At 38.9% G+C, this 24,396-nt stretch overlaps 2 protein-coding genes across 4 annotated transcripts; one reads left to right on the top strand and one right to left on the bottom strand.

Moving 5' to 3' along the window:
- Positions 1-3,240: 3,240 nt before the first annotated feature.
- LOC144632585 (uncharacterized) lies at positions 3,241-8,962 on the top strand. The gene is made up of 4 exons (XM_078491262.1): positions 3,241-3,262; positions 3,371-3,542; positions 4,322-4,637; positions 6,741-8,962. Exons 2-4 carry the CDS (start codon positions 3,426-3,428, stop codon positions 7,145-7,147), a joined length of 840 nt encoding a protein of 279 aa, XP_078347388.1. The 5' UTR covers positions 3,241-3,262; positions 3,371-3,425; the 3' UTR covers positions 7,148-8,962.
- Positions 8,963-15,185: 6,223 nt separating this feature from the next.
- LOC144632613 (uncharacterized) lies at positions 15,186-23,645 on the bottom strand. Of its 3 annotated transcripts, none has more exons than XM_078491294.1 (4): positions 23,571-23,645; positions 20,226-20,354; positions 18,855-19,170; positions 15,186-17,657 (listed from the first exon to the last, which is right to left on the bottom strand). In XM_078491294.1, exons 1-4 carry the CDS (start codon positions 23,598-23,600, stop codon positions 17,260-17,262), a joined length of 873 nt encoding a protein of 290 aa, XP_078347420.1. In that variant the 5' UTR covers positions 23,601-23,645; the 3' UTR covers positions 15,186-17,259. The 3 variants fall into 3 exon arrangements, with proteins under 3 accessions (XP_078347420.1, XP_078347422.1, XP_078347421.1); XM_078491296.1 differs by lacking the exon at positions 23,571-23,645 and adding an exon at positions 21,467-21,481; XM_078491295.1 differs by lacking the exon at positions 23,571-23,645 and adding an exon at positions 21,367-21,380.
- Between the last annotated feature and the right edge of the window lie 751 nt (positions 23,646-24,396).

The following is a 24,396-nucleotide window of genomic DNA, read 5'->3' as shown; positions in this document are numbered from 1 at the left end:
TCTGACAGGTATTTTCACCAGTATAAAACCGTTCTATGGCATTCTTGCTTTCCTAGTAATTTTTAAAGAAAAAGTAAGAATGACCCTGTTACGGAATGGGCAATTTCTTAAACAGTGATTTGCGAAATGCGAGCAACAGAAGTTCTTGTGAAACGAATATTTGAATAACAACAGTTAAATGAGCAATCTATAAATACACGTCAAGCTCAAACGATGTTCATTTCACAGCAGTTAGAATTTTACTCGAGCTTCTGTATCTCTTCGACTTTCATTGCTGATAACGAGCATTCTGCTTGGAGACACAAAACTTCGTTTGTCCTAAAGGTAGGCGAAAAGATTTAGAGGAATCTTTAAGCGTGAAATAGTTAAAGATAGGCACTTTAAATGTCTTTAAGAACTCCTAAATTTGCATATTTGTGAAAACAGCCAGATAACACAAACAGTTGAAGTTATGTCTGACAGGTATTTTCACTAGTATAAAACCGTTCTATGGCATTCTTGCTTTCCTAGTAATTTTTAAAGAAAAAGTAAGAATGACCCTGTTACGGAATGGGCAATTTCTTAACCACAGTGATTTGGGAAATGCGAGCAACAGAAGTTCTTGTGAAACGAATACTTGAATAACAACAGCGTATAATCTCGACAACAAATAAAATAAAGTTGCCGACATAAAAATTTGGAGAAACGATCGTACGCTCAAAAATCGCCATATCTTTGGCAAAGATTATGTATTTGTTTAAGATAAGCAAAGAATACCTGAAAACTGCTTATTATAAACGACTGTAACCCTTTCATGTTTCTCCCGATTATTTGCTGTTAAATGAGCTGATCCGCTGAATTGGCGCTGAAATGGCCAATTTACTAGAGGTTCCATAATTTTTTATTCTTAACGGTTACATTTCCCCAATTTTTTTTATTAATGGAATCAATTCACCAATGAACAAGCTTTGTTCATGGTATATGGCTTGTTCTAAATCGAGATAACAGTGGAGCTATAAGCCTTTCATTTTGTAGTAAATTTGAGACTGTTCAAAACATCGTTAACATACCTTCGAACTTCTTAGCCGTTGATCATCCAAACTCAACATTTGCCAAATCTATTTTGATATATAGAAAGAAGAAAGATAGTTCTTTATAACTATGCCAAGTATGATCGAGAAACTGTGACGGCAGGTTCAGTGTCGAACTAACAAGAACACCTTCGATCCGCCATGTTGGCGGGCCGTCACGGACGCTTCAAATCGGCCTTCTCGATATTTTCCAAAATAAAAAGAATTGAAACTTTTTAATATCCATTTGGTAGTTAGGACCCTAAAACAAGACTGCATGCCAAATTTCAGCGAAATCGGTGAGGTACGGTGTCCGCGAACTTTTAAAAAAGCTCGAAAATTATGGAGTATTACACTTAAGGCCATCAGGCTCACTAGGTGCGCAACTTACTTATCCAAATGGATTCTAACTCATTTAACTTCTCAGGAGAAGAATGGCTTAATACTACAAACTTAAATGTTTGGTTAAAAGTGGAATTATGGACATCTAAATGAATTTTAAGGGCAGACTCCTTGCTGTTTCTATGCCCAGTTATGCGGTCACGCATAACTGGGCAAAAAGAGAATTCTATTTGGTGAGAGACTGGGTCTGATATCATGAACGGGTATTTACTTCATGGTAGCAACCCCTATAGTGTCCCTGATCCACTATCAATGAAGATCGAAAGACTGAGAAATGGTAAGTGTGTTTTGTTGAATTGCATTGGTTTGTAATTTTCGTAGGCTTTTTGCGATCGAAATCTAATCATCCAACAAAATCGAAACAAAACCACTTTACTGATCGTCGCAATTACGCGACCGCAGGGAGAGTTTAGGTCGTATCGACTTACTTTAAAGATGAATTCCAGTCCGTACTGCGCAATCTCGGCTGCAATGTTTATGTGAGCCCACACGAAGGGAATGTTTACAAGCAAAACTAAAAATTCCGCGACAAACTTACCTTTTTCTTCATTATTAACGCCAGATATCCTTGCAGAACAAATAATAACGAGTAGAAGAACCTTGACGCTATTTCAAACCGACGTTTCAGCTCATCGGAAACTCTTGAACGAAACGAACCGTAATTGCGGACTAAAAAACGTCATGTATGCTGTCACCGAAGTGTAACGTTTCAACGAATTCAAAACAAAAACGAAAACAAACCCCGAGTCTGCGCAGTACGGACTGGAAATCAGCTTTAAAGATACGAATCTTTTGGAAGGACTCAAGGAGGTCGACTGTTATTTCATGGCACTGATGACGGTTGGGTAAATCATAATTATAATTAGGGTTATAGGTTGCGATTTCGGTGAAGATCGATGCCATAACGATTGTCATTGAAGTAATTTCCTCTATATTTGTCTATATATGTTTTTATCTTTACGCTTTGGTGTTTTATCAGGTTATAATAATTTACCTTATTATAGGAAATTAACGCGTCATGAAATTAACGCGAATTTCAAACTTTCGCGTTAATTAAAGTCGCGTTAATTTTTGTTAACGTTAATTTCCGCGCCGTTAATTAAGTGGAGCGTTAATTTTCATGACGTTAATTTCCATTATTTTAGCCCCAATTTTTCGTTACAGTCCAGATGTTCTTGACTCCAAGGAAAAAGCATTATTTTATCTGCCACTATCATTGATACTGTGAAGAACGCTCAAAGTCGGAAAAGTACCACGAACATTGTTTTCGTTTAAGATTACACGCCTACAAGTGTTGAAATAAACTTGTTTCTGTTGTGTACGTCGCGTCAATTTCCTTCATTTTGAAATGTTACCCTCTCTTTCGCGTTAATTTCCTATATTGGGAAGTAATTTTTCCTTCAATTCGCGTTAATTTAAGTCGCGTTAATTTCAAATACCTTAATTAACACAAGCGTTAATTTCCTATAATAAGGTAGTCCTTTAAGAGTGCTCAGGGGGGTGGGGGTACCTCAGTAGGAAATGGACTCCACCCCCCTCGGAATTTCCAATGACACTCCTTGGGGTGGGCATGGATATTGCCTGGAACCACACATGAAAAAAAAATCCAAATTGCCATTGTTCTTAAATACTGTCTTCCAACCAGGATACTATACAGGGTGAAAGGTGCGTTCTCTCAGCATTAAGCCTGGTGATCGGGCCCATACTTGCTGGAGCTTATCCCGGTTTCTGTAGCATAAAACGACTCCACCCCCCCCCCCCCATTTGCGTCGCCGATGCTGTTCCATCGCAGGGTTATCTTTTCTTGAGTTGTAGTATAAAAAATGTATTCCACTGTCATTGTGTGCATGCATGTGATTGCCTTTACGTAATGCTATTTCCAAATTCTAATTAGCCATTTGCTTTTCCTTTTTTTTCAGATTTGGTCAGAAAGCTTTTTATAAGAAAATAACAAAAGACCTTCTGTTACTAATCATGGCTGCTGATCATGAAGGGATACCCAACCTTCTGCCAGAGATAGTTGAAAAGATCGCTCTGTTATTACCACTCTCGCATGTCTGCAAATGTATGCAAGTTTGCAAACTATGGAAGGTGAAGTCTGTAATGCAAATTGTAACAGTAGAGAAAGTTTCCAAGAGGAGAATTTTTAGTGATTTCAGAATTGCACCAAATAAACTCTTAATTTAAAAGTAATAAATAGTATATATACAGAGAAATCCAGATTTCAAACTCAAGACTTGAATTTGAATTTTTGAGTAGCAATAATGCTAGAATTACCAAATAAAAAATAGAATGCAAATTTACAGTTAAAAGCTGCATAATAACTCTCTATAAACACATGTTTACAAACAAAACAACTGTAGCAGATTTTTGAACCCTCAATTTCTTCAACCTCCTGATAACTTGAAGTCTTCAGTGGCAGATCCTATCTTCAGGTAAGTGAGAGGCCGGATCATACAGACTCCAAGAATAAGTGGGGCCCCGCTCTTGTAAATAATTAATCTCAGCCCTTCATGCCTTGGTTTGGTCTGAAAATAAGTTAGGGGCACAGGCCCCCCTGGGCACCTCCCCTAGATCTGCCACTGGTCTTGAAAGTTCCAAAAGTTGTTTCTCTTGTATTTGCCTCACTCAGTCAAACCCTGCAATGTTTAACATTCTCAAACTTCCAAATTATTCCTCAAACCAATTTTTATTAACCTTGGATTAAGGAACAGAAATTAGGATCCTACTGTATTTTGGTCAATGGATAAGATATTAAAAATAAACTTTTTAACCAAAAACCAATTTAAGCTTCTTAGTGTTTTCTTTTTGGTAATACTCCGTTAAAATAAAGTTTTGATTTGATAATTTAATGTTTCTTTTGTTTATAGGAACTTCTTTCTTCAGAGCAATTTTGTAAAAGGTATGTGATCAGCCACTATAGCTTGGATGTAGAAGAAGAACCCTCTGGCCTGTTAAAGATGTGGAGCACTCCAGATTATTGGTTCTGTTACTGGTCGAGTCGAGAGGATGACAATCAGACTTGGGTTTTCTCTGATCTTCCAAAGCGCTGGAAATGTGGCATTGTTCATTTAGCTGATTATGGGCTTAAGGCACATAATGACCTGAAGTATAAAGATTTCTTCCGAGCTGTAAACATATTGACTAGGATACAGAGAATGGCTGAGGAGCTGAATTTGGAATGTGGTAATGTTAAATACTTCTGTGTTACTGCTAAAATGCATTTAAAATTTGTTTGGTCTAACAAATCATTAGTGTCAGACCAGTTAAAAACCTTTGTTATGCCAAAAGATTTAATAATTTCCCCTTGCAGGCCTACTGACTCCTTTACTTCTTCTACTTTCTTTGTGGGAGGCACGGTGGCCTAATGGTTAGTGCGTCAGACTCTGGATTGAGCGGCCAAAATTCCAGCCCTGGCCGGGGTCACTGTGTTGTGTTTTTGGGCAAGGCACTTTACTCTCATAGTGCCTCTCTCCACCCAGGTGTATAAATGGGTACCAGCGAAATAATGGTGGGGGAGGGTACCCTGCAATGGACTAGCATCACATTCAGGGGGGAGTAGAAATATTCCTAACCGCTTAAGGTTGCGGGGGACACCTTTGGCTCATCATTATGCATTTATTCAAAGCGTATGCACGAAGTGCAATGACTGACACCGACAACTCTTGCGAACTCTACGAGATATATTCACAACTGGAAAAAAATATGGGTGCATGCGCATGTTTTTTTTAAAAAAAAAAATTCCTGTTTCTTTGATATTTTAACCAATATAAAACAACACTTGGGGTTTATACGTTTATATAGGTTGTAGGAACTCTATGAGCTAACTTTTATTCAAATTTGAATGTTTTTGCAACTCAGAGTACTGACAATGATATTTTGCATAAATATTATTGTTGTTGTTGTCACCATAAAAGCATGGAATATAATTACCATAATTACACCTCTCCTTTGGAAACTAATCGTGTTTTGGTCGGGACACCTTCGGAAATCGCAAAGTTTAGACTTTTCCGACAATTTTGTGGCAGAGAATACAGTGCGGATACAGACCTTCATGACTTGCCACTGCAGATAGGTAAACTATGGATACTGTAGTGTGTCATAACAGAAGCGGAATTTTAAAAGAGCGCTTTTTTTTTTTTTTTTTTTTTTTTTTTTTTTAAATAGCAGTTTATTTATTAACAATGACAATACAATACATTACAATACATAGCTTACTTTAAAAAAGCATTATTTAAGTTAAACAGAGGGCATGCAAAAATAAATTGATAAATAAATAAATAACAAAGAAAATAACAAAGAAAAAAAAAAAAAAAAAAAGGACAGAGGAAAGGTAGCGTGGCTGACTATTTTTTTTTTTTTTGGCCTTTTTAAATACTATATTTAATGTTGAGGGTTACAGCTGTATCTGTTTCTTAGATTTATGCTTCTCTATTTGAATTTTGCTTGTAAGGATGGCCATGAAAGCTTCCCAGTAGTACTCTTCTTCTTTTCTAGAGGCTGTGTAAATATACTGTTTTGCGATAATCAAGCAGAGCGCTTTTAGAAAGAGGTAGAAGGCATTCAATTAAAATTTGCGCATTTAAACCGCCATAACTTGCTGGCAAACTTTAAATTAATGACACTCTAGAGATATTGACTGATTAGTTTTTGACAAGATCACAGTGTGCTGTCTCCTATACTTGTTCCGCAAACTCTGCCACAAAATCATGTTCTTCCCAATTTGGCAGTAACGTGGCTATAACATAGCCATCAGGTACAATCTACCAAATAAAAGATGACATACGTAATCTTTTATCATTTCTTTATGTCTCTGTAAAATTTGAGCTTAATCGCATTCATAACAGCCGAGAAATAAACGTTTTAAAAGATGCAGGTCAAGCAAAATTTCGCTTCATGAATTTATTCGTGCTGTAGGTATCCCCCGCGACCTTAATGCTACAGAAACCACAGGCTTCCCAAGCTCAAAATACGTGGTGTATGGGAAAGCTTGTATATATAGAGAATTGTATGGAAAAGTCACTGATCGTAAAAAAATGTGTAAATAACTAAAAATGACTATCTAATTTGAAATAAAGTTTTCCTACCTCAAATGTGTCGTTTTTTGTCTCAAGGAGGGACAACGATTTTGAAAAACTTCACTAAACGGCGCCAGAATGACTTCAAAATTGGCACAAGAGATAGGAAAACGACAGCAGTGTGGGCCGCATGGCTCATGGCTCCCCCTTTCTTTGAAAGTTCTATGAATATTTTACTAAAACTGCACTTCATTCTCATGGTCATTTTCAGAAGCTTGGTGTAACGAGGGTGCTGGTCCTATTGAGGTGTGTCTGTTTCCCTGGAGCAAGGAGGCTCTTCCCACGCCGGACGACATTTTATCAAAGTTCAAATTTCATCCTGAGATGCATAAGGGTCTAATGGTAGACAATAAAATAGAAACATTGGAGGTTAATACGCAGCAGGAAGAATCAGATGGAAGACTCAGAGTGCGCGCGACATGGAATACACTGGGGACCTCATGTGACATTGATATCATAAAAGCATGCGACTTCTTTGCTTGGCTTGAGAAGATTTTTACTCCAATGACTCGAATTTGTATTGGCCATGAGAAAATGAATCCAACACCATGTTTTATTTTGGCGCACCTTGCACCTGGGTGGGTAGGGGGCATTTTGTCATCTTTGACGCTTACGTGAAGGACTGTTTGAGCACCCCCCCCCCCTCCCCTCTTTATTTGGTTATCAAAGTGAGAAGTGAGGTGGAAGGGGGGGGGGGTGGAACAAGATACACATCCTACCCTCAGTGACCATTTTTTCATCTAAAACTCAGCTAATTTGTGTTATAAACTAGGGAAAGAGTGGCTAATGACTTTTTACTTAAAGAATGTAAGTGGGAAACGTTTACGTACAGCACATAAGTCGGTTTATTCATAATGTTGATTTTGATCCATGGATGTCAGATATTTACAAATCACTCGTGCGCGTAACATTTAACTCCTGCATTGATGAGCATGCGCAGTCGTGTTATGTATCGCATTTCTGATACCTGACTATAGCTAGGTTATGAAAATGGATTTTTCCAGAGGCTCAACGCTTATTGCGACCACGGAAAGCCCAGAGTTTCATCCCTTGTCACTATACAATCTCGTACCTTGGGCCAGCTTGACGAAACTAACGACTTTCGAAAGTCCCTTGCAGGATCTACTTTGATTGGCTTTAAAAAAAATAAAAATGGCTGGAAGTAAAACACCAAGAAGTTCGTTGAGTTAAGTTTTTGAAAGCTAAGCTTGTTTCCCGACCGCTGGTCAAGGGGAACAAAGGCTCTGGGTATGAGGTTGGTCACTATATTGAACTCGTAGAACGATTTCTACGAGCAGTTTTTGCGAAATGTTTTCGTTTCCTCTCCCCCATTCCCCTCGCGGCGTCGCTGGTCGCGCAAAAAGAATAGCTTACTCCCCAAAAACCTCCTAGGCTACTTCTTACTGAAGAATGAGACTGCTAAAAGTGGGCCACGAAGTAAGTTTTAAGTATGCATGAACATTTAGTAATCTTCTTGAAAACATCGAGAAACTTCACAAAATGACTCCAAAATTGTTTTAGAAATGAAGAAAACTAGAAAAAATAAATATAATAGATTATAAATACATTAATAAAAGTTATTAAGATTCTCAAGCTACATAGAAAACATTCCTGGTCACTGTGTACAATTAAATCGCAGCATGCACCGGCACTATACGGACTGTGACGATCGCGACATTCCTTGCTTTTAGCTTATCTACGTTTCATAACTCTCTAGCTTTCCAGCTCGAGATTACCTGTACATGTTAGAATTTAAAATTACCCGCATCTTGGTATATTCAATGAAGTAAATTACAATAAATAACACCTTGCATTTCGAAAAAATGTGTTGTTTTCGTATCTGAGTTGTTTTATTGATTGTCGTTATGTTTCACAAGGCTGGGTTCTTAAACGAAAAAAAAATTATCCTTTACAGAATGAAAAAATAAATATTACGTAATAACTCGTCTTGTGCCCCTAAAATGTTTCCCGTAAAATCATAACCGAAGTTATTGCACCCGGCGCGGAAATAAATGGCATTGCCTAGCCCTATATAATTAAAACTAAAAACCCCACAAACTAAAAACACAACAACAACAGTGTAACGAGTTTAAATATTACAATCACTGTCTTCAAAAAGTATATGCATTATATTTTTAGAGGTCATCCACAAATGAAATATCGTTACACGGAGTGCCAGCCGCTAGGGTAATGTCAGTTTCGGATACACGTCATAAAATCCTGCCAATTCATGACCGTCCCGGTGAACTTGTCTTTCTCCTCTTCATCATTCTCTCGCGCTTTCATTCTGTCGTGCAAGATTTCGTAGAAGTCCAAAGGCTTGAAGATGTCCATTTCCAGCGCATGCATCTGTTCTGGTGTCAGATGTTTGGCATTTTCAGTCAGCACTCGGCCCTTCATGTATGGTCTGGCAGCTGGCTCTTCTTTGAAGTAACTGGAACAAGACATGGTTTGAGCTCGACTTCTGCGGAATGGTTTTGCATCTCGAGACTGCTTCAGTTGTTCTCTGTACTCTTGTTGCTGTTTGGCGAAAAAAGCCAGTTCGCAGGACTGACTTCTGGAAAGTCCTCTATGTCCAGGGCGCGCTTTCTCGCTTTTCACTCTTTCAGTTCCTGATGTTTCCTTTAGTGTTTTCACGACGTTCATTCCAATTTTCTTTGGCTCCGTCATTTTTTAACGCTGGATGTCTTGAAACGTACCGAACACCTGTACGAACTGATGTCCCAAAACGCACTGGATACCTCAAGAATATATAATGCCCGTTTTTCACAATATCGCCTTTTATGGTAATGAAACTCTTCGGCGGTTTCTTTTGCCGTAGAGGCGTGGCCAAGAAAGGTGTTATGTTTGTCCCAGTTGCCATAGTGATGATGACGTAAGTCAATGTTCTGTTACTGAAGTAAGTACGCTTTGGTTTAGAGGTGACAGGCGGTTTCTATCGTTTATGCTAGTACTACGTAAAAGGCTATATTTAGGACCCCCATGTTTCTAAAATATATAATTTGCAGCATTTCGGGCAATAGATAAAAAATTGTTCAAGAGGTGGACGGTAACATGGAAAATGAATTAAGTTAGGGAAATGGTCAAAACTATTGTACTCAGAAAGGGACTCGTCACTCTGCAAAAAGATAGACAGGTGGACTCTTCATGTGCTCCCCTTTAAAAATGGTGTCTTGTTTATATAACCCCCGACCACTCTATCAGAGGTGGAAACTAACAAAAAGATTCAAACCTCCTTGTGCCATTTCTCCAGCTTTGTAGGCTTCATGCACACACAATATGAAAGTCTCAACTCAAATTTTGAGGCAAATGAATTTTGCCCATTTGGCTAATCAGACAGGTAGTATCTTGCATAGCCCCCTACACATACATAAGGTGGGTCCTCGTCGCGTACACTTGTTATGAAAACCTTTTAATACACTTTGTAAGCCTGTAAAACTTTGCCAGCCCCGAACCATTTTGGGTATTTTATGCGACCCCATAATTTCGAAAAAGTCCTGAAGTCGATGAGGTGCGTACATTGCTGATTGAGTTCTTCCAGCCTCGTTCCCACGATCTGTCCTTCCCTCGCCCCATTTTCCAAGTGCTACAGGAGTGAGTTGGGCACTAGATTATTTAAAGTAGGCGATGGAAGTTCATTTATCATCATGAAAACATCTAGGTACTTCATCACAGAAAGGCGAAAGAAGAGGCAAAAACATGCAATAGAAATATAAATACATTCAAATTCAGTTATCAAAATGCGGGAGCTGTAATGCAAAACCTGAATAGAAAACGTATCTTTGGCAACGTGAATCGACGTTACGCTCCCTACTACACAAAATATATTACAGTATATATTACAGTATAGCCTAATTAACAGTAACTTGTCCTCTAAGTTCCGTTTGGAATATTTCCTAAGCTTTTCGCGAAAATATAATGCATTAGAGTTCGATTACGGCTCGTTCATCTCATAAGATAAGATAAGATAAGATAAAAACTTTATTACCGTGTCTGTGTGTTTAGCCCTTATGGACTAATTGGGGACACAATTAAAATACCTAAAATACTATTAATAATGCTAAGCTAAAAATATTTAAAATACTTAACTAAAAACTAAAAAAACACTAATATTTACAATGTCTTAAAATGTCTTAAGCGCAACAGAGTTTGCAACAGTTACTATTGTTGTCCACGTAGTCCGATAGATTGAGTTTTCTAATTTTAGTTTTGAATGCAGCCAGGGCTATAAAATCTTGCCAATCCATGACGGTGAGGTAAGGACTCATTCCTTACCACGAAAATGTTGCTGCGAAATTATAACCGGCAATGTCGCAAGCTTTTCGCGAAAACGAAAGGCATTAGGGTTCGATTAGGGATCTCTCACGAGGGTCATAAAATCCTGCCAATTCATGACCGTCCCAGTGAACTTGTCTTGCTCTTTTTCTTCCTCTCCATTATCTCGGGCTTTCATTCTGTCAAACAAAATTTCGTAGAAGTCCAAAGGCTTAAAGATGTCAATTTCCAGCGCATGCATCTGTTCTGGGGTCAGATATTTGGCATTTTCAGTCAGCACTCGGCCCCTCATGTAAGGACTGGTAGCTCGATCCTCTGTGAAATAACTACTGCAGGACATGGAATGATTTCTAACCGACTGCCTCAGTTGTTCTTTGTACTGTTGTCGCTGTTCTGCAAGAAAATGAGGCTTGCAAGATTGACTTTTGGCAAGTCCTGAATGTTCATGGCTGGCTTTCTTATCTTTCGCTTTTTCAGTTCCTGTTTTTTTGTCGCCGGTGTTGTCCACGGTGTTCATTCCAGTTTTCTTTGGTTCCTCCATTTTTTAGCGCTGGATGTCCTGAAAAACACTGAATGCCTGTAAGTTCCGATGTCCTAAAACGCACTGGATGCTTCAAGAACAATGCCCGCTTTAATTGAACTCGCCCTTTATAGAAATGGAACTCCTCGCCGGCTTCTTTTGCTGTAGAGGCGTGGTCAAGGATGGTGTGGTGGTTGTCCGCGTTACATAGTGACGGTGACGTAATAACGGTGACATAAAAGACGGTACATAGTGACGGTGACGTTTTCTGTTACTCAAGCGCGTATGCCTGTACGCCGCGTACGCAATACCCACGATAGAAATGACTGGAGAATGTAAAAATAAACAGGGTGGGGCTATAGAGGTGACAGGCGGTCTCGTTTGTTTATACCAGTGCCCAGTCCTTCCCTTTCCCCTTTTCGGTTTGAAGGCATTCAAACCTGGGAAATACAGTAACCCTACCGGCTCAGCGACAGCCATGGTTTTCAGTCATTTTGCTTTTAACTTTTTTTCTAAATGTTATCATCCTATATATATTTATTTCTCTGTGTCTACACAACTTTCTGCGCACTCGGAGAAAATAAATCAGCCGGCTTAAGTGATTGCTTTTCAAGCTGTGAGATCGTGGCTAGAATTTCATTTAAGAGAAAGTATGGGAAATCCCCCACCCCTAGGTTAAAGCAAAAATTAGAGGGTACAGGGGAGGGGGTGGGGCATTATATAATTACGAGCATACCGTACTTGAATAGACCACATTCGTATTCTCGGTATTGGACTGGAACTAGCTTGCGATAGAGGTTAATGCGGGGGAATATCATTTAAAAAGAGCTTCATGTCATTTGCATTTCGAAAGATTACTCGCATTAGCCTCCATTGCAAGCTAGTTCCAGTCCAATACCGAGAATACGAATGTGGTCTTTCAGAGCAATGAATTTTTGTAGCATAATACTCAGTTTTTGAGGGTGACACCGAAACGTTTAATTCTTGTTTATCCTTGTTTTGGGAGCATATATGAACCCTAGGTACTGGATACGAAATTAAGGTGGACTACAAATTAAATTCAACTAAGAATTTTTATTTATCTTCGTAAAGCATTTTGCAACTCTACAGAAGGTAACTGGAAAGAGAAATAAAAACAAATATAATAGATAAAAAATTAAATTACATTTAAATTTTTGAAGATGCTTAGCTACAATACAATAGTCACTCTGTGTAAATTACGCTCTGACACTGTCTGGACAGTGAGAATTATTATAACTCATCCTCTACTGCGAAAACGTTTCCAGCGAAATTATTACAGCAAAATTAATATCACAAGCTTTTCGCAAAAAATGAAAGGCATTAGAGTTCGATTAGGGATCTCTCACTAGGGTCATAAAATCCTGCCAATTCATGACCGTCCCGGTGAAATTGTCCTGCTCTTTCTCCTCTGCGCCATTATCTTGCGCTTTCATTCTGTCAAACAAAATTTTTGTAGAAGTCCAAGGCTTGAAGATGTCAATTTCCAGGGCATGCATCTGTTCTGGGGTCAGATCTTTGGCATTTTCGGTCAGCACCTGGTCCTTCATGTAGGGTTTGGTCGCTTGGTCTTTCGTGAAATAACTGGTACAGGACATAGTTTGAGCTCGACTTCTGGATGAACATAACTGGTTCAGCTCTTCGTTATTCTTTTCTTGCTGCATGACGGGAAGATCAGATTCACTGCGGGATCGAGTTCTGACCAGTCCTTCATGTGCACTGCTGACTTCTGTGTCTTTCGCTTTCTGAGGTTGCAGCCTGTTTCTTTCCTCGACATTTCTTGGTTCTTCCATGTTTTCGGTCTCATGCCTTTTGCTGAAGTCGTTCTTTTATTCAGATGGTCAAGAAACGTGTTTTGTTTGCCCTTCGGTTGCTGTGGTGAAGTATGTTTTGTTTGTCTGAGTTGCTATGGTGTGCTTTGTTTGTTTGAGTTGCCAGGTGTGGCCGAGAAAGGTGTTTTGTTTGTCCGAGTTGTCATGGTAACCTAAGTCAACAAAGGAACGCTGTTGCGTTATAATTAAGTACCGTATTTACTCGAATAAGCGCCGCGGCGCTTATTAAATTTTTCGTTCCTCAAGTGCGGCGCTTATTCGAGGGCGGCGCTTATTTGAGGGCGGCGCTTATTTAAAAATTGGACGCCACAAACAATCTAATATAGACGAAACTTCTACAGTAACTAAAAAAGGGTATTTTGATTGTCAGTATTCGTCTCTTACGGAAGACAGCAGTTGCACTTGCTGTCCCGACAAAGTTCACGGCCTTCATAACGTTAACAGAACAACGTATTGTAAGAATTTTGGATAGAAAGAATAATGGGCGAGCGGTAAAATATAATAACTTTGAACTGCGAAACATCGCTTTTGACGAAAAGGAATTTCCAAGGCTGTTTCTGAGTTGCTTTGTAGTACTATTTTTAGTTATACGGAATTCCTCGAATAAGCGCCTCATCGGGACTGCGGCGCTTATTCGGGGGCGGCGCTTATTAACTTTTTGATCCCAAATGCGGCGCTTATTCGAGGGCGGCGCTTATTCGGGGGCGGCGCTTATTCGAGTAAATACGGTACGCTAATTACGTACGCTCTGAAAAAAATGAATTTTATTTTAACTCATAATGTTCGCCTGATTGAATTTTTTTCTTAATCTCTATATGGTGGTTTTCGTGAATCAGTGTTACAAAAACTGTTTGTTTGCAGCATGAAAACATCAAAAACTGTTAGCTTGTAGAGTAGGCAGAAATAAACATTATGTCCACTTTGTAGCGTTTTTCACAACCTAGTTATACGAAAATAATTTTGAGAAAATTGCAGTATTTTGTATGCATCCGCTATGTTTGTACACCTTTTTGGGGCACAAATGTGGCGGCCATAAAACTGTACAACCAGTGAAGTAGATTGCATCATGAATATTATTCGCTTTCACTTAAAATCATTTAAGATATCACTTTTAAACTATTTTCACGTCTGGAAATTGAAAAATGCGATAAAATAGGTTTTCCGTGGGTCGTAATTCCCCAATTTCCGTTGGAATGAAGGCTCAATTGTCACACAATTGGTGGGATGATTGGTTAACACATCTAGCAATAAACAAACTTTAAATGCAGGGCTGATCAAACAGCTAGGGACTGATGTTATAAATTTATTTTGGCCCAATATTTCGGTTGAACAAAACCAACCTTCATCAGGGGCATACAATGCTAAGTGAGTATGGAAACAAACGGTAACAAAATTTAAATAAACTAAGATGAAAAACCGGTACGTGATAGGCTGATAATAAGAAAACAAAACAAATAACGGTAGAAGATAGAAATAGCACACAACTGACAAACAAAATATATCAAGTTTCATCCCGTCTATTCATGCCATAGGGTTCAAGTGTTTTCCCTTTAGAAATTAAAAATGCTTCTGTGGCTTTGCGGATGCTGTCTTTATGTGTAAACATCTAGCAATAATCCGGGTCTGGTTTTGTTTTTAGAAAATGATCCAGTTGAAAAGGAGTGGATAACAGTCTATGAAGAGCCCCCCTCCCCCCTCTTCTCCCCTCCCCAGTGGGTTATTGGCCGAATAGAAAATCTGCTAGCCTCCCGCGCAGTCGTTTTTAGGAGCGATTGTGTGTCACTCCTCCCCACACACGGCGTTTGTAGGCAGGAGTGAAACACGATAGCCCTTAAAAAACGATTGCGTGGAAGGGTAAGCGCGTTCTCGCAGAGGAGATCTTCCTTCTCAGACTGCGCTCGGCTACCTGTTGTTGCCAAGTGGATAAATGCGCCAAAAAAACGAGAGCAGAAATGGGGTAGAAAAATGATAAAGAAGGCGGGGAAAGAAACCCAGCAAAGAGTTTGCGGTATTGGGTTAAAATTGCCGTTTATTGGGCAAGGTTGACATCGATCAGGAATCAAATATTTTAACTAACAATAAAAGCCATACCGTAGTTAATTATAACCAAAACACCTGTAGTTTTTCACTAGATCATAAGCGACGGAGTCGTAGGCGGAATCAGAAACTATTCACTATTCCGTCAGTTTGATTTTCACTAAATCGTAACGCTCTGCGCTTCATTATAACGACTCCAACCGGTCTGTCGCTATGAAAAACAGCCTTAACGATGCCGACCCCCCTTTTGTCCCGGAAAACTGAAGTGTCTGATCAAACATTGGAGCATCCATTCCGGCACCAATCATGCTGGAATATATGCAAGTGTTGTGCAATGGATTTAAACATTTTAAAATAGGGTGTGCAATTGCATTAAGGCAAACAAACTCATATAAACTTTCATTCAGACTAAATACCTTATTATAGGAAATTAACGATACATGTTATTAACGCGAATTTCAAAAATTCGCGTTAATTTTATTGACGTTAACTTTTTCACTATAAGGATTTAACCAGAACATTTCTTAAATTCGCGTTAATTTTATTACGCGTACATTTTGTTCGCGTTGTTAAACATCAGCTGAATCACTTGGAGTATATATCGACCAGTATTTAAAATGGGAGGCACATACAGAATAATTATTGCAAAATGATTGTACCTTTAATACTATAACAAAATTCGATGTATATAATAGCTTTGTTCAGCCATATCTGAGTTACTGTTAGTAATATTTATGAGCAACTGCAACAAAGGTATCATCTACTCACTCGAGACTCACTGTATTGTAATTACTGTTAATCTTCTAAGCTATTAATTAACATATTATTCTCCTAATATATCATTTTAAAAAAATATTTTAAGGTAGACAAGACTATGTACCGGTATCGCGCAACACGCGAACACGTTTGGCCATGATATGGATTTCAATCATGCAGCGGTGGTGGACAAGTCAGGCGATTACCACAAGAGGCTTTTCCTAGAAGCGTGGCATTCGCAGAGGGACCAGAATGCGGGAAATGAACACATAGACATCCCTGATGTATATAAGTCACTTACATAATGTTCATAGTCTCGCGCAGCGTTCTCGTGTATTTGTATTAGTCACTCGCACGCGCGTACAATGTGAAACCGTTAAAAAGCCGTTTTTTATGCCATGATAACAACCGAAGAAGACCGAAGATTCTCGGTCGAAACGTCTTGAGTACATTATGAGCGTTGTTTACGCTCAAGTAAGTCAGCGTCAGAATTTATAAAGAGTATTAATGTACCGGTATTATATTGTCATAAAACAAGAAGAGCATTTGAGCTCAAAACTGAACGTAATAAAATTGATTGAAAACATAAATTCTTGAGTGTTTTTCACACTTTAAAAGTGTTTTCAATTAACCTAATTTTTCACGACAATCAGTCAGTAATAAGGTAAGAACGTTAGTCTTTATACTTAACGATATAGATTTATAAACATACTAAGGGAAATAACAAATTGTTATGCGTGTTTTACACTTGATAATACATGGATTTCTAGAATACTAGAAAATCCGAATAACATGAGTTATCTGTGCTGTTTGTACTTTAAGACCCTATATATTTTATCATTATCAACTTTATTGTATGTGGGCAGTTCATACAAAAAACCTTAAAATAAGTCTAATAAACAAGTTTGTTATGATTGTGCTACTTGCAATTTATTGTGGTTAATGTGCAATTCTCTCCTTGCACAGGAGATGCCTATTTTTGAATAAACTATAAACTTTGTGCAGGCAAGCTTCCTCGTACAAGTTTAGACTGTTATGACACATTACAAGTTAGCAGAAAGAGAAGGCCTGGATCCGAGTCTGGTGATTCCCAGAAGGCCATTCCCAAGTTCCCTTTTACCTCTGTTTCAAAACAAGCCCTGATGTAAATGAATTCAATTCATTTTCATGGAAATCAAACACACTTTGAGTGGTTTCCACCTGGGCTGGTATTGAAACAGAGGAAAAAATCCCTCGGAAAAATTATAGCCTTTAACAGAAAACAGTCAAATTAACTTCTAAGTGTTACTGAACTAGGTCAAAGCCAAAGATGTAAGCACACCTCCCACCCACCCTGGGGCAAGTTCTGCAAGAATGAAACAAGGAACTGGATTCATTGCATCACAACCAATGCCAATTCGAATCATCGGGGTGAATATTGGTTTTAACCAATCAAAGAAAGTGTTGGCCTTCTTGACATCAACACCATAACATGTTCCTAGCGTATTCCAGGATACATTGGCTTCCTCTGGATCATTATCTTCATCTTCTTCGTCCTCCTCCTCTATTTCTTCGTCCACCATTGGGTCTCTATGCATCTCAGGATTAAAGTGGAAAAGTGTGATAATATCCTCGGCCGTGGGAAGGGTGTCTTTGCTCCAGGGAAATAAGCAGGTCTCTACCACTCCTGTGCCCTCATTACCGTACGCCCCTGAAAAGAAAACAAAATAACAACAACAATTACTTAACATATGATTACAAGAAAGCTTACAAGATTTCAAAATCACATCACCTTAAAACTAGAATGTGAATAAAATGTACAACTTAAATTTTTAAGCATATTTTTTTATACTCACTGTGCCACTGTAGTGGCCAATCATGATACAGACTGTAATCTAAGCCTATTCCTTAAATGAAAAGTCGCCGAAAATAGACCTTACCATACTCCACAATAAAAACGCGAGCACACTTCCATCAAAAGTTGAAACACAGTTTAATCTGATAAGCTCATTTATTTCACAAATACCTGTAGTTTGCAAGCAAATAGCTTTGATGGAGATTTCAAAATGTTGGTAAGCTATTGGCTTATGGACAGTGTAGGTATTTAAAGTGGAAAGTTAAAGTTCTGCTTATTTTGAATAATATATTGAAAATCATACTCGCCAAACCAGGGAAGTGATCCGTGATTTGCACTCACCCAACAGTTTACACACTCACCTGGGCAAGTGGGCGAATGCTAATTTCTAACCCTGATGTCAGTGTGGTTGCTATTGGTCACATGCATTATATAATTTTATGAATTCAATTCAATCCCAGACTAAACTGTTTGACAATCATACCAAGCCAGGGCTCAAAATAACGGCCGATCAACGGACAATGTCTGGCCAAAATGACAATTTGTCCGAACAAAATTTTGGTTTGGCGGTCATTTTGACCGGTCACGTACACGGCTTTCTCACTAATCTCTTGCCAGTTTTGAAGAAAGAGAACTTTTAAAAGTGGGCATCTTATAGGAAGCTCGATGAACAAGTAAATACTCAATATTTTGACTGGTCAAAAACGAGACATGACCGAGCAAAAATTGATTTGGCCGGTCAACATGACCGGTCAGTATCCAAAAATTATTTTGAGCCCTGCAAGCACTGACAGAAGTCATTACAAAGTGTGTCAGGCAATGATGCGTGTAAGCCATTCAGGTTAGCCTGTAGTAAATAGCACTTTGGTTAGCCTAAATGCCACTTCAGCTAGCCTAAATAGCACTCTGGTTAGCCTAAATAGCACTCTGGTTAGCCTACAGTTTGCTATTAAAGGTAGCTTGTGGTTAGCCTTTTAGTCTTGCATGGCCTTGCATGGCCTCACATGCCTCACTGGCTTGCATATTTGTAAGCCTCCACTGACAGAAACTTACGGCAATCTAGCTCCAGCTCCTCTGCTGCAGTCTGTATTCTGGCCAAAATGTACACAGCTTTTTGAAGATCTTTGTACTTCAGCTCTTTATCCGACCCAAGTGAATAATCTGCTAAATGAACAATGCCACATTTCCAACGTTTTGGAGGATCAGAGAACACGTATAAATTGGATTTGTCTGCATTTTCATCCCAGTAATAAAACCATTCATCGGGAGTAGTCCACACCTGCAGATGTCCACTTTGTTCTTCTTCATCATTAAAATCATAATGGCTGAGCACATAGTTTTTAGAGAACTGTTCTGAAGAGAGAAGGTCCTGGTTTTCAAATGCAAAAGAAAGATAATTTATTAGCAATATGCATTACTTCTTTAGAGTGGTTATAAGGTTAAAGCCTTTTTACAAGCTTTGTATGCTTTTTTACCACCAAAAGGACTACTGCGGAATTATATGATAATGACGAGGATAGAGGATGAGCTCCTAGTGCTTAAAAAATGCTCCAAAAAACAGCCTGACTGTCTCTCCATATCACCCTAAGGATTGCCTACATTGCAGAGTCCTTTGTTACTGATTTGTAAGTCAAAGCACCCTCAAGACAAAATGTTCCTGAGATTTTTTATGTGGAATAAGTTTACTTAAATACTTAAATCTCCAGATTGAGCAGTCCTGTGTTCAAGCCCTGGCCAGGGATACTGTGTTGTGTTAGTGGGCAAGACACTTTGCTCTCATATATAGTCCCCGGGGGGGGGGGGGGGGCACTCCCATACATGAGCTACATAGGTATGTGCCACTGTGAAGGGTATGGTTTTCAAGCAGTTTAGTCTGGGATAGGGTATAGAAATCAGAGAATTTTGGTCTAGAAAAGGGTAGCATTTGCCGGGAAACCGATCGACGGTATGACGAATATAGTTCAGAAACTCGGAAGAGAAAGAGGCTTTCCTAAACGTAAATAAAATCATCGCGGCATCGTTGTTCACAGATGGTTTTTGCATTAAAACACTGATAATGATACAGTTCTAACAAAATGCAAGTCTGGGATAGGGTAGGGATTTTCAGTGTCTAGTCTAGTATAGGGTTGCAAAAATCGACTGAACATGGTCTGGTATAGGGTAAGGGCTTCAAATTCCCAGCGGCACACCCCCACCCAAAAATATATCGGGTGCCCCCCCCCCCCCCCCGGGATATAGTCCCTCTCTCCACCCAGGTGTATAAAAGGGTATGAGCAAATTTAGTGCTGGTGGATAATCATGCAATGGACTAGCATCTCATCCAGAGGGGAGTAGAAATACTCTGAGTAGCTTCAAGCTACTAAAACCAGGATAATTAAGCTCTGGCAAGGTGCGTCACATCACAGCTAAAGAGTTTGTACTCACTTTCCATTCTTTACAGACCAGCATACAGTTGCACACATCTGGTAAAGGCAAGAACAAAACTATTTTTGCAATTACTTCTGAAGGAAGAACAGCCTCGGTGGTCATCTTTTCTTTTGAACCAGAATCATGCTGTGTAATAACAAACAAAAGATACTGCCATCAGTTGTGCATGAACACACAAGAGATCACCTTGTGGCACGCTGATAAGGCCATCCCAATAAAATGTTTCAGATTCACTAGTCAAAGAGGCAAGTTCTTGAATTTACAAGCACACGGTCTTGTTTTATTAACAACAGTTGGTATAATGTGATGTCCTTGTCTTTAATTAACATTGATACTAAGTTTTTCATGGCAAAGGCATTAGCGATTGTTCCAACATTCTCAGCAAGATCGACTGAAACAAAATCTTTCAGTTCTGAATCTCCTGGCTTCTTAAGTAGCCCAGACCCCTTAAAGTGTTCATTTTTTTTTTTTTTTTTTGTCCGACCGACCGACCCACCATCACCAGAGACGGGGCGATGGTAAACGAAACATTTTAATAGGATGGCCTAATTAAAAATTAAAATACTTTTGGCATTATTGAGTAAAGAGCCCATTTTTATGTTCTACAAATAGCAAGAGTACACCAGATTTGCAGGCATAAAGTATTAATAAGACCCAAAAAGGAATTTAATGAACATTTTTCAAAACATCGGGGAAAGCACAGTGGGGGAGAGGGGGGGGCACTCTTTGAGCCTGGCCTACAAGAGTTCTCTCACTTACATAATTGCTTAATAAAAAAGGAAAAAATCACTAATTGGGCATTTGTGTATTATGAAAGATTAAAAGCAAAAGGAAAGTTCGAAAAACTACGCTCACGACAATAGCCCATAGATAGGCGTGGAAGGGTGTAGGGATTTAAGTTAAGTTCATTTATAAACCTTGAATTGCAAAAACTCTTCCTTGGTTTCTTAATTGGTTTCCCGGCTTAACTGCAGAATACCCTGCCACTTGAACTAAATTCCACGTAGCCGGCTACGCGGTACGCAGAAACTAATTAATATAGTATAAAAATAAATTCAAAATGGCGTTGCATGTTATGTGCTGGCTACGCAGTACACAGTACGCAGCAAGAAAGACATGAATTGACACATGAATATACCTCGTTCTTTAATCCATGAGCCGAAACAAGCACACTTCACGTGAATATACCTCGTTCTTTAATCCATGAGCCGAAACAAGTGCACTTCACGTGAATATACCTGGTTCTTTAATCCATGAGTCGAAACAAGAACGCTAAGCTAGCAACAAAGACAACTTAAACTCTTGCATTCATTAAACACTGCGTACCGCGTACCGCGTCGCCAGCAAAAAAGATGACTTCCAGTCCTGCATTTATTAGGGCCTGTTTACATGGAAGGCGGGTGCCCTGGCTAACCGAGTTACCCGGCTAAACGAGTTACCCTGGCGAGCCAACTTTTTATACGTTTCTTAAGAAAACGTATTGAAGCCTTTACATGCTAGAAGGGTAACCCGCCTTGCCGGGGCACTCGGTCTACTTGCCCGGGGCACCCTTCTAGGCGGGATAGCTTTTGCCATGTAAACGGTTATGCCCGAGCTATCCCGGCTTGCCGGGATAAGTTTTCACGCGTGTTTTTAAACTAAATTTGAAGTTAATGGCATAAAATGTATAAATTCTGGACCCAAACAGTGCTATTTCATCAAAATTAGTTTTATCGGTCGGCTGGAAATATTTCTTTAGAGCAACAGCTAATTAATTCGAAATTTTCGTGGGAATGAGTATCCTAATTCACGACACAACAAATTTAATTTGAATTTGGCGGCCAAATACGGTTGAATTTCGATGGAATTTCGCCAAAAATGAACGTAGTAAATTTCTGAGAAATTGCACATCAAATTAAAATAGGTTTGAAGACGAAAAGAGAATCCAAAAACGGTGTGCACGATTAATACTTGATGCTAAGTTCTCTGATAACTCTGTGAAGTTATTTACTAAATTAGGATGGCTCCCCATAGACGATATTATACGTAGCAGAAAGCTTTATCTATTACATAAGATTAGTTCTGGGCACTGTCCAGATTATTTCATTCCATATATACATCATCTAAAGGACACGCATAGCTACAACACCAAAGCTACAACAAAGAACAACGTAGTTATTCCTAAATACAAAAGAATTTCAGGTGGCAGGACCTTTCACGTCAGCGCAACCCGCCTCTGGAACAATGTTGACGCCTCTTTTCGTAATGCTGCATCGCACAAACAGTTTACAGGAAAACTACACCAAACGCTACTAAAACAAAATGCTGGACTAGAACATTTTAAAATCAGTAGCACTTTTTAGCTCTTAGTGTATTAAATTAAGTTTAAATTTTTATCATTTAGTTAGGTTTATATAAAACTTTTTAAAATCAGCAACATTTTTTAACATTTTTTAGTTCTCATTGTATTGAATTAAGTTTAAATCTTTATCACTGTCTTAAGTATATAACATGTAGTTAGGTTTATAATATGTAGTTAAGTATGTATTATGTAATTAATTAGGGAGGGCCATATTGTAAACTACTGGGCCACCAGTAAATTATGTTACCCTCATTAAATAAAGTCTTTATTATTATTATTATTATTATTTTTCTGCATTCATTTGGAGCTACATTGTTTTCCCACGCCGTGCCACGCTTCAATGACGCTGTCTCATCTCGGGTAGAAGGGTTGTGAATTCTACATGTAAAGGCGGGCTAGGTTTTATCCCTTCTAGCCGGGTAACTCGGTTAGCCGGGGCACCCTCCCTCCATGTAAACAGGCCCTTTCTCACTGCGTACCGCGTACCGCGTAGCCAGCGAAAAAGATAACTTCCAGTCTTGTATTTATTTCTCACTGCGTACCGCGTACCGCGTAGCCAGCGAAAAAGAAAACTTCCAGTCTTGTATTTATTTCTCACTGCGTACCGCGTACCGCGTAGCCAGCGAAAAAGATAACTTCCAGTCTTGTATTTATTTCTCACTGCGTACCGCGTTAACCGCGTAGCCACCGCTTTTCAGTAGTTAAGCGCTCGATGTGGCGGGGTATTCTGCAGTTACTCCGGTTTCCCAAAGCATTTGTGCAGAAAATGCAATGCCTTTATTTAAAACTATAATTTAAAAATACTGACTTGATAATTAAATGTATATAAAATTGAAATGTAATTTGTAAGAACAGGTAAACTTTCGCCGAACACGCTATTTAATTTTTGGTTAGTTCCGAAATAAATGGAGGAAATATTATACCTTTTCACTAAAACATGCTTCTTTTACTTAACACACATGAGATAAACGTACAAAGCAGCAACATTTTCGTATTCTTACCTCCCTCTGCGTCTTTGTAATTTCAGCCATGTTTTTAAAAAGAGATGTGCCAGGCGTTCCATTCACATATTTGGTGCCAGTCCTTTGCGCAAATTTCTTCAACCGCGCCTCTTTGTTTGCCTTTCATAAACGAGGGTGAGAAGACCAGTGGGATTTTCAGCAACTGCTCCCTGCGTTTGGGGATGCTCGTCGGAAATTTTAAAAGGAACCCCTAAAAAAGAGACCAATTTGGGTGTGGCTCAAGCTTTTCTTAACCCCTAAAAGATATATACCGAAAAAACTAAGAATAGAGGTTATATTTGACTAACGCCGACAAGGACCACCGTGACAAAATTAAATAGAAGTACCGGATCCTCTCACTGTAGAGGATCTAATCAGCTATAACTAAATAACGAATAAAGCTATTGGAATTTCAATACAGTCCCAAACCGTTGAATCGGCCTTGCAATTTTTTCTTTATTCGTTATATTTGTATATTTCTTCATGTGCAATCCTAAATGAGACCATTATGGCTAAAAATATTGGCGTTTTGCTCGGAATACCCTAAGCGAGACCAACTTGAAAATGTATTTTCCGCTGGTATTCAGAGTAATTAGTTATGCTAAATTCTTTTGCACTTGGTGTCGCACGTTTACGTGCGATATACAACCTGTGATTGGTTAGTTCCTGATATTTATATTTTCTTCGACCGTTGAATATTCACTCACGCTTGCGATCCACGCAGTTTAATACTTCGCTACATACCCCACCCTCCCACCCAGCTTACTGCAGTCTTTGTCATTTTTCGTTTGTAGACCGAATGGATGCTCGTTACGAAGGCTTCAAA

The sequence above is a fragment of the Oculina patagonica genome, chromosome 12 (genome assembly GCF_052425735.1).
Source record: "Oculina patagonica isolate OP01 chromosome 12, crgOcupat, whole genome shotgun sequence".
NCBI lineage: Eukaryota > Metazoa > Cnidaria > Anthozoa > Scleractinia > Oculinidae > Oculina > Oculina patagonica.
This window is presented reverse-complemented; position numbering and strand designations above follow the sequence as displayed.

Bases quoted from the DNA above. Each gene is read 5' to 3' on its own strand.
- LOC144632585 (XM_078491262.1), top strand. From the start codon at position 3,426: ATGGCTGCTGATCATGAAGGGATACCCAACCTTCTGCCAGAGATAGTT. The intron at 3,543-4,321 runs GTGAAGTCTGTA...TTTTGTTTATAG, and splicing joins AAGTTTGCAAACTATGGAAG to GAACTTCTTTCTTCAGAGCA. The intron at 4,638-6,740 runs GTAATGTTAAAT...GGTCATTTTCAG, and splicing joins GGAGCTGAATTTGGAATGTG to AAGCTTGGTGTAACGAGGGT.
- LOC144632613 (XM_078491294.1), bottom strand. From the start codon at position 23,600: ATGGCTGAAATTACAAAGACGCAGAGGGAG. The intron at 20,355-23,570 runs GTAAGAATACGA...GTTATTACACAG, and splicing joins TTACAAAGACGCAGAGGGAG to CATGATTCTGGTTCAAAAGA. The intron at 19,171-20,225 runs GTGAGTACAAAC...TTTGAAAACCAG, and splicing joins TGGTCTGTAAAGAATGGAAA to GACCTTCTCTCTTCAGAACA.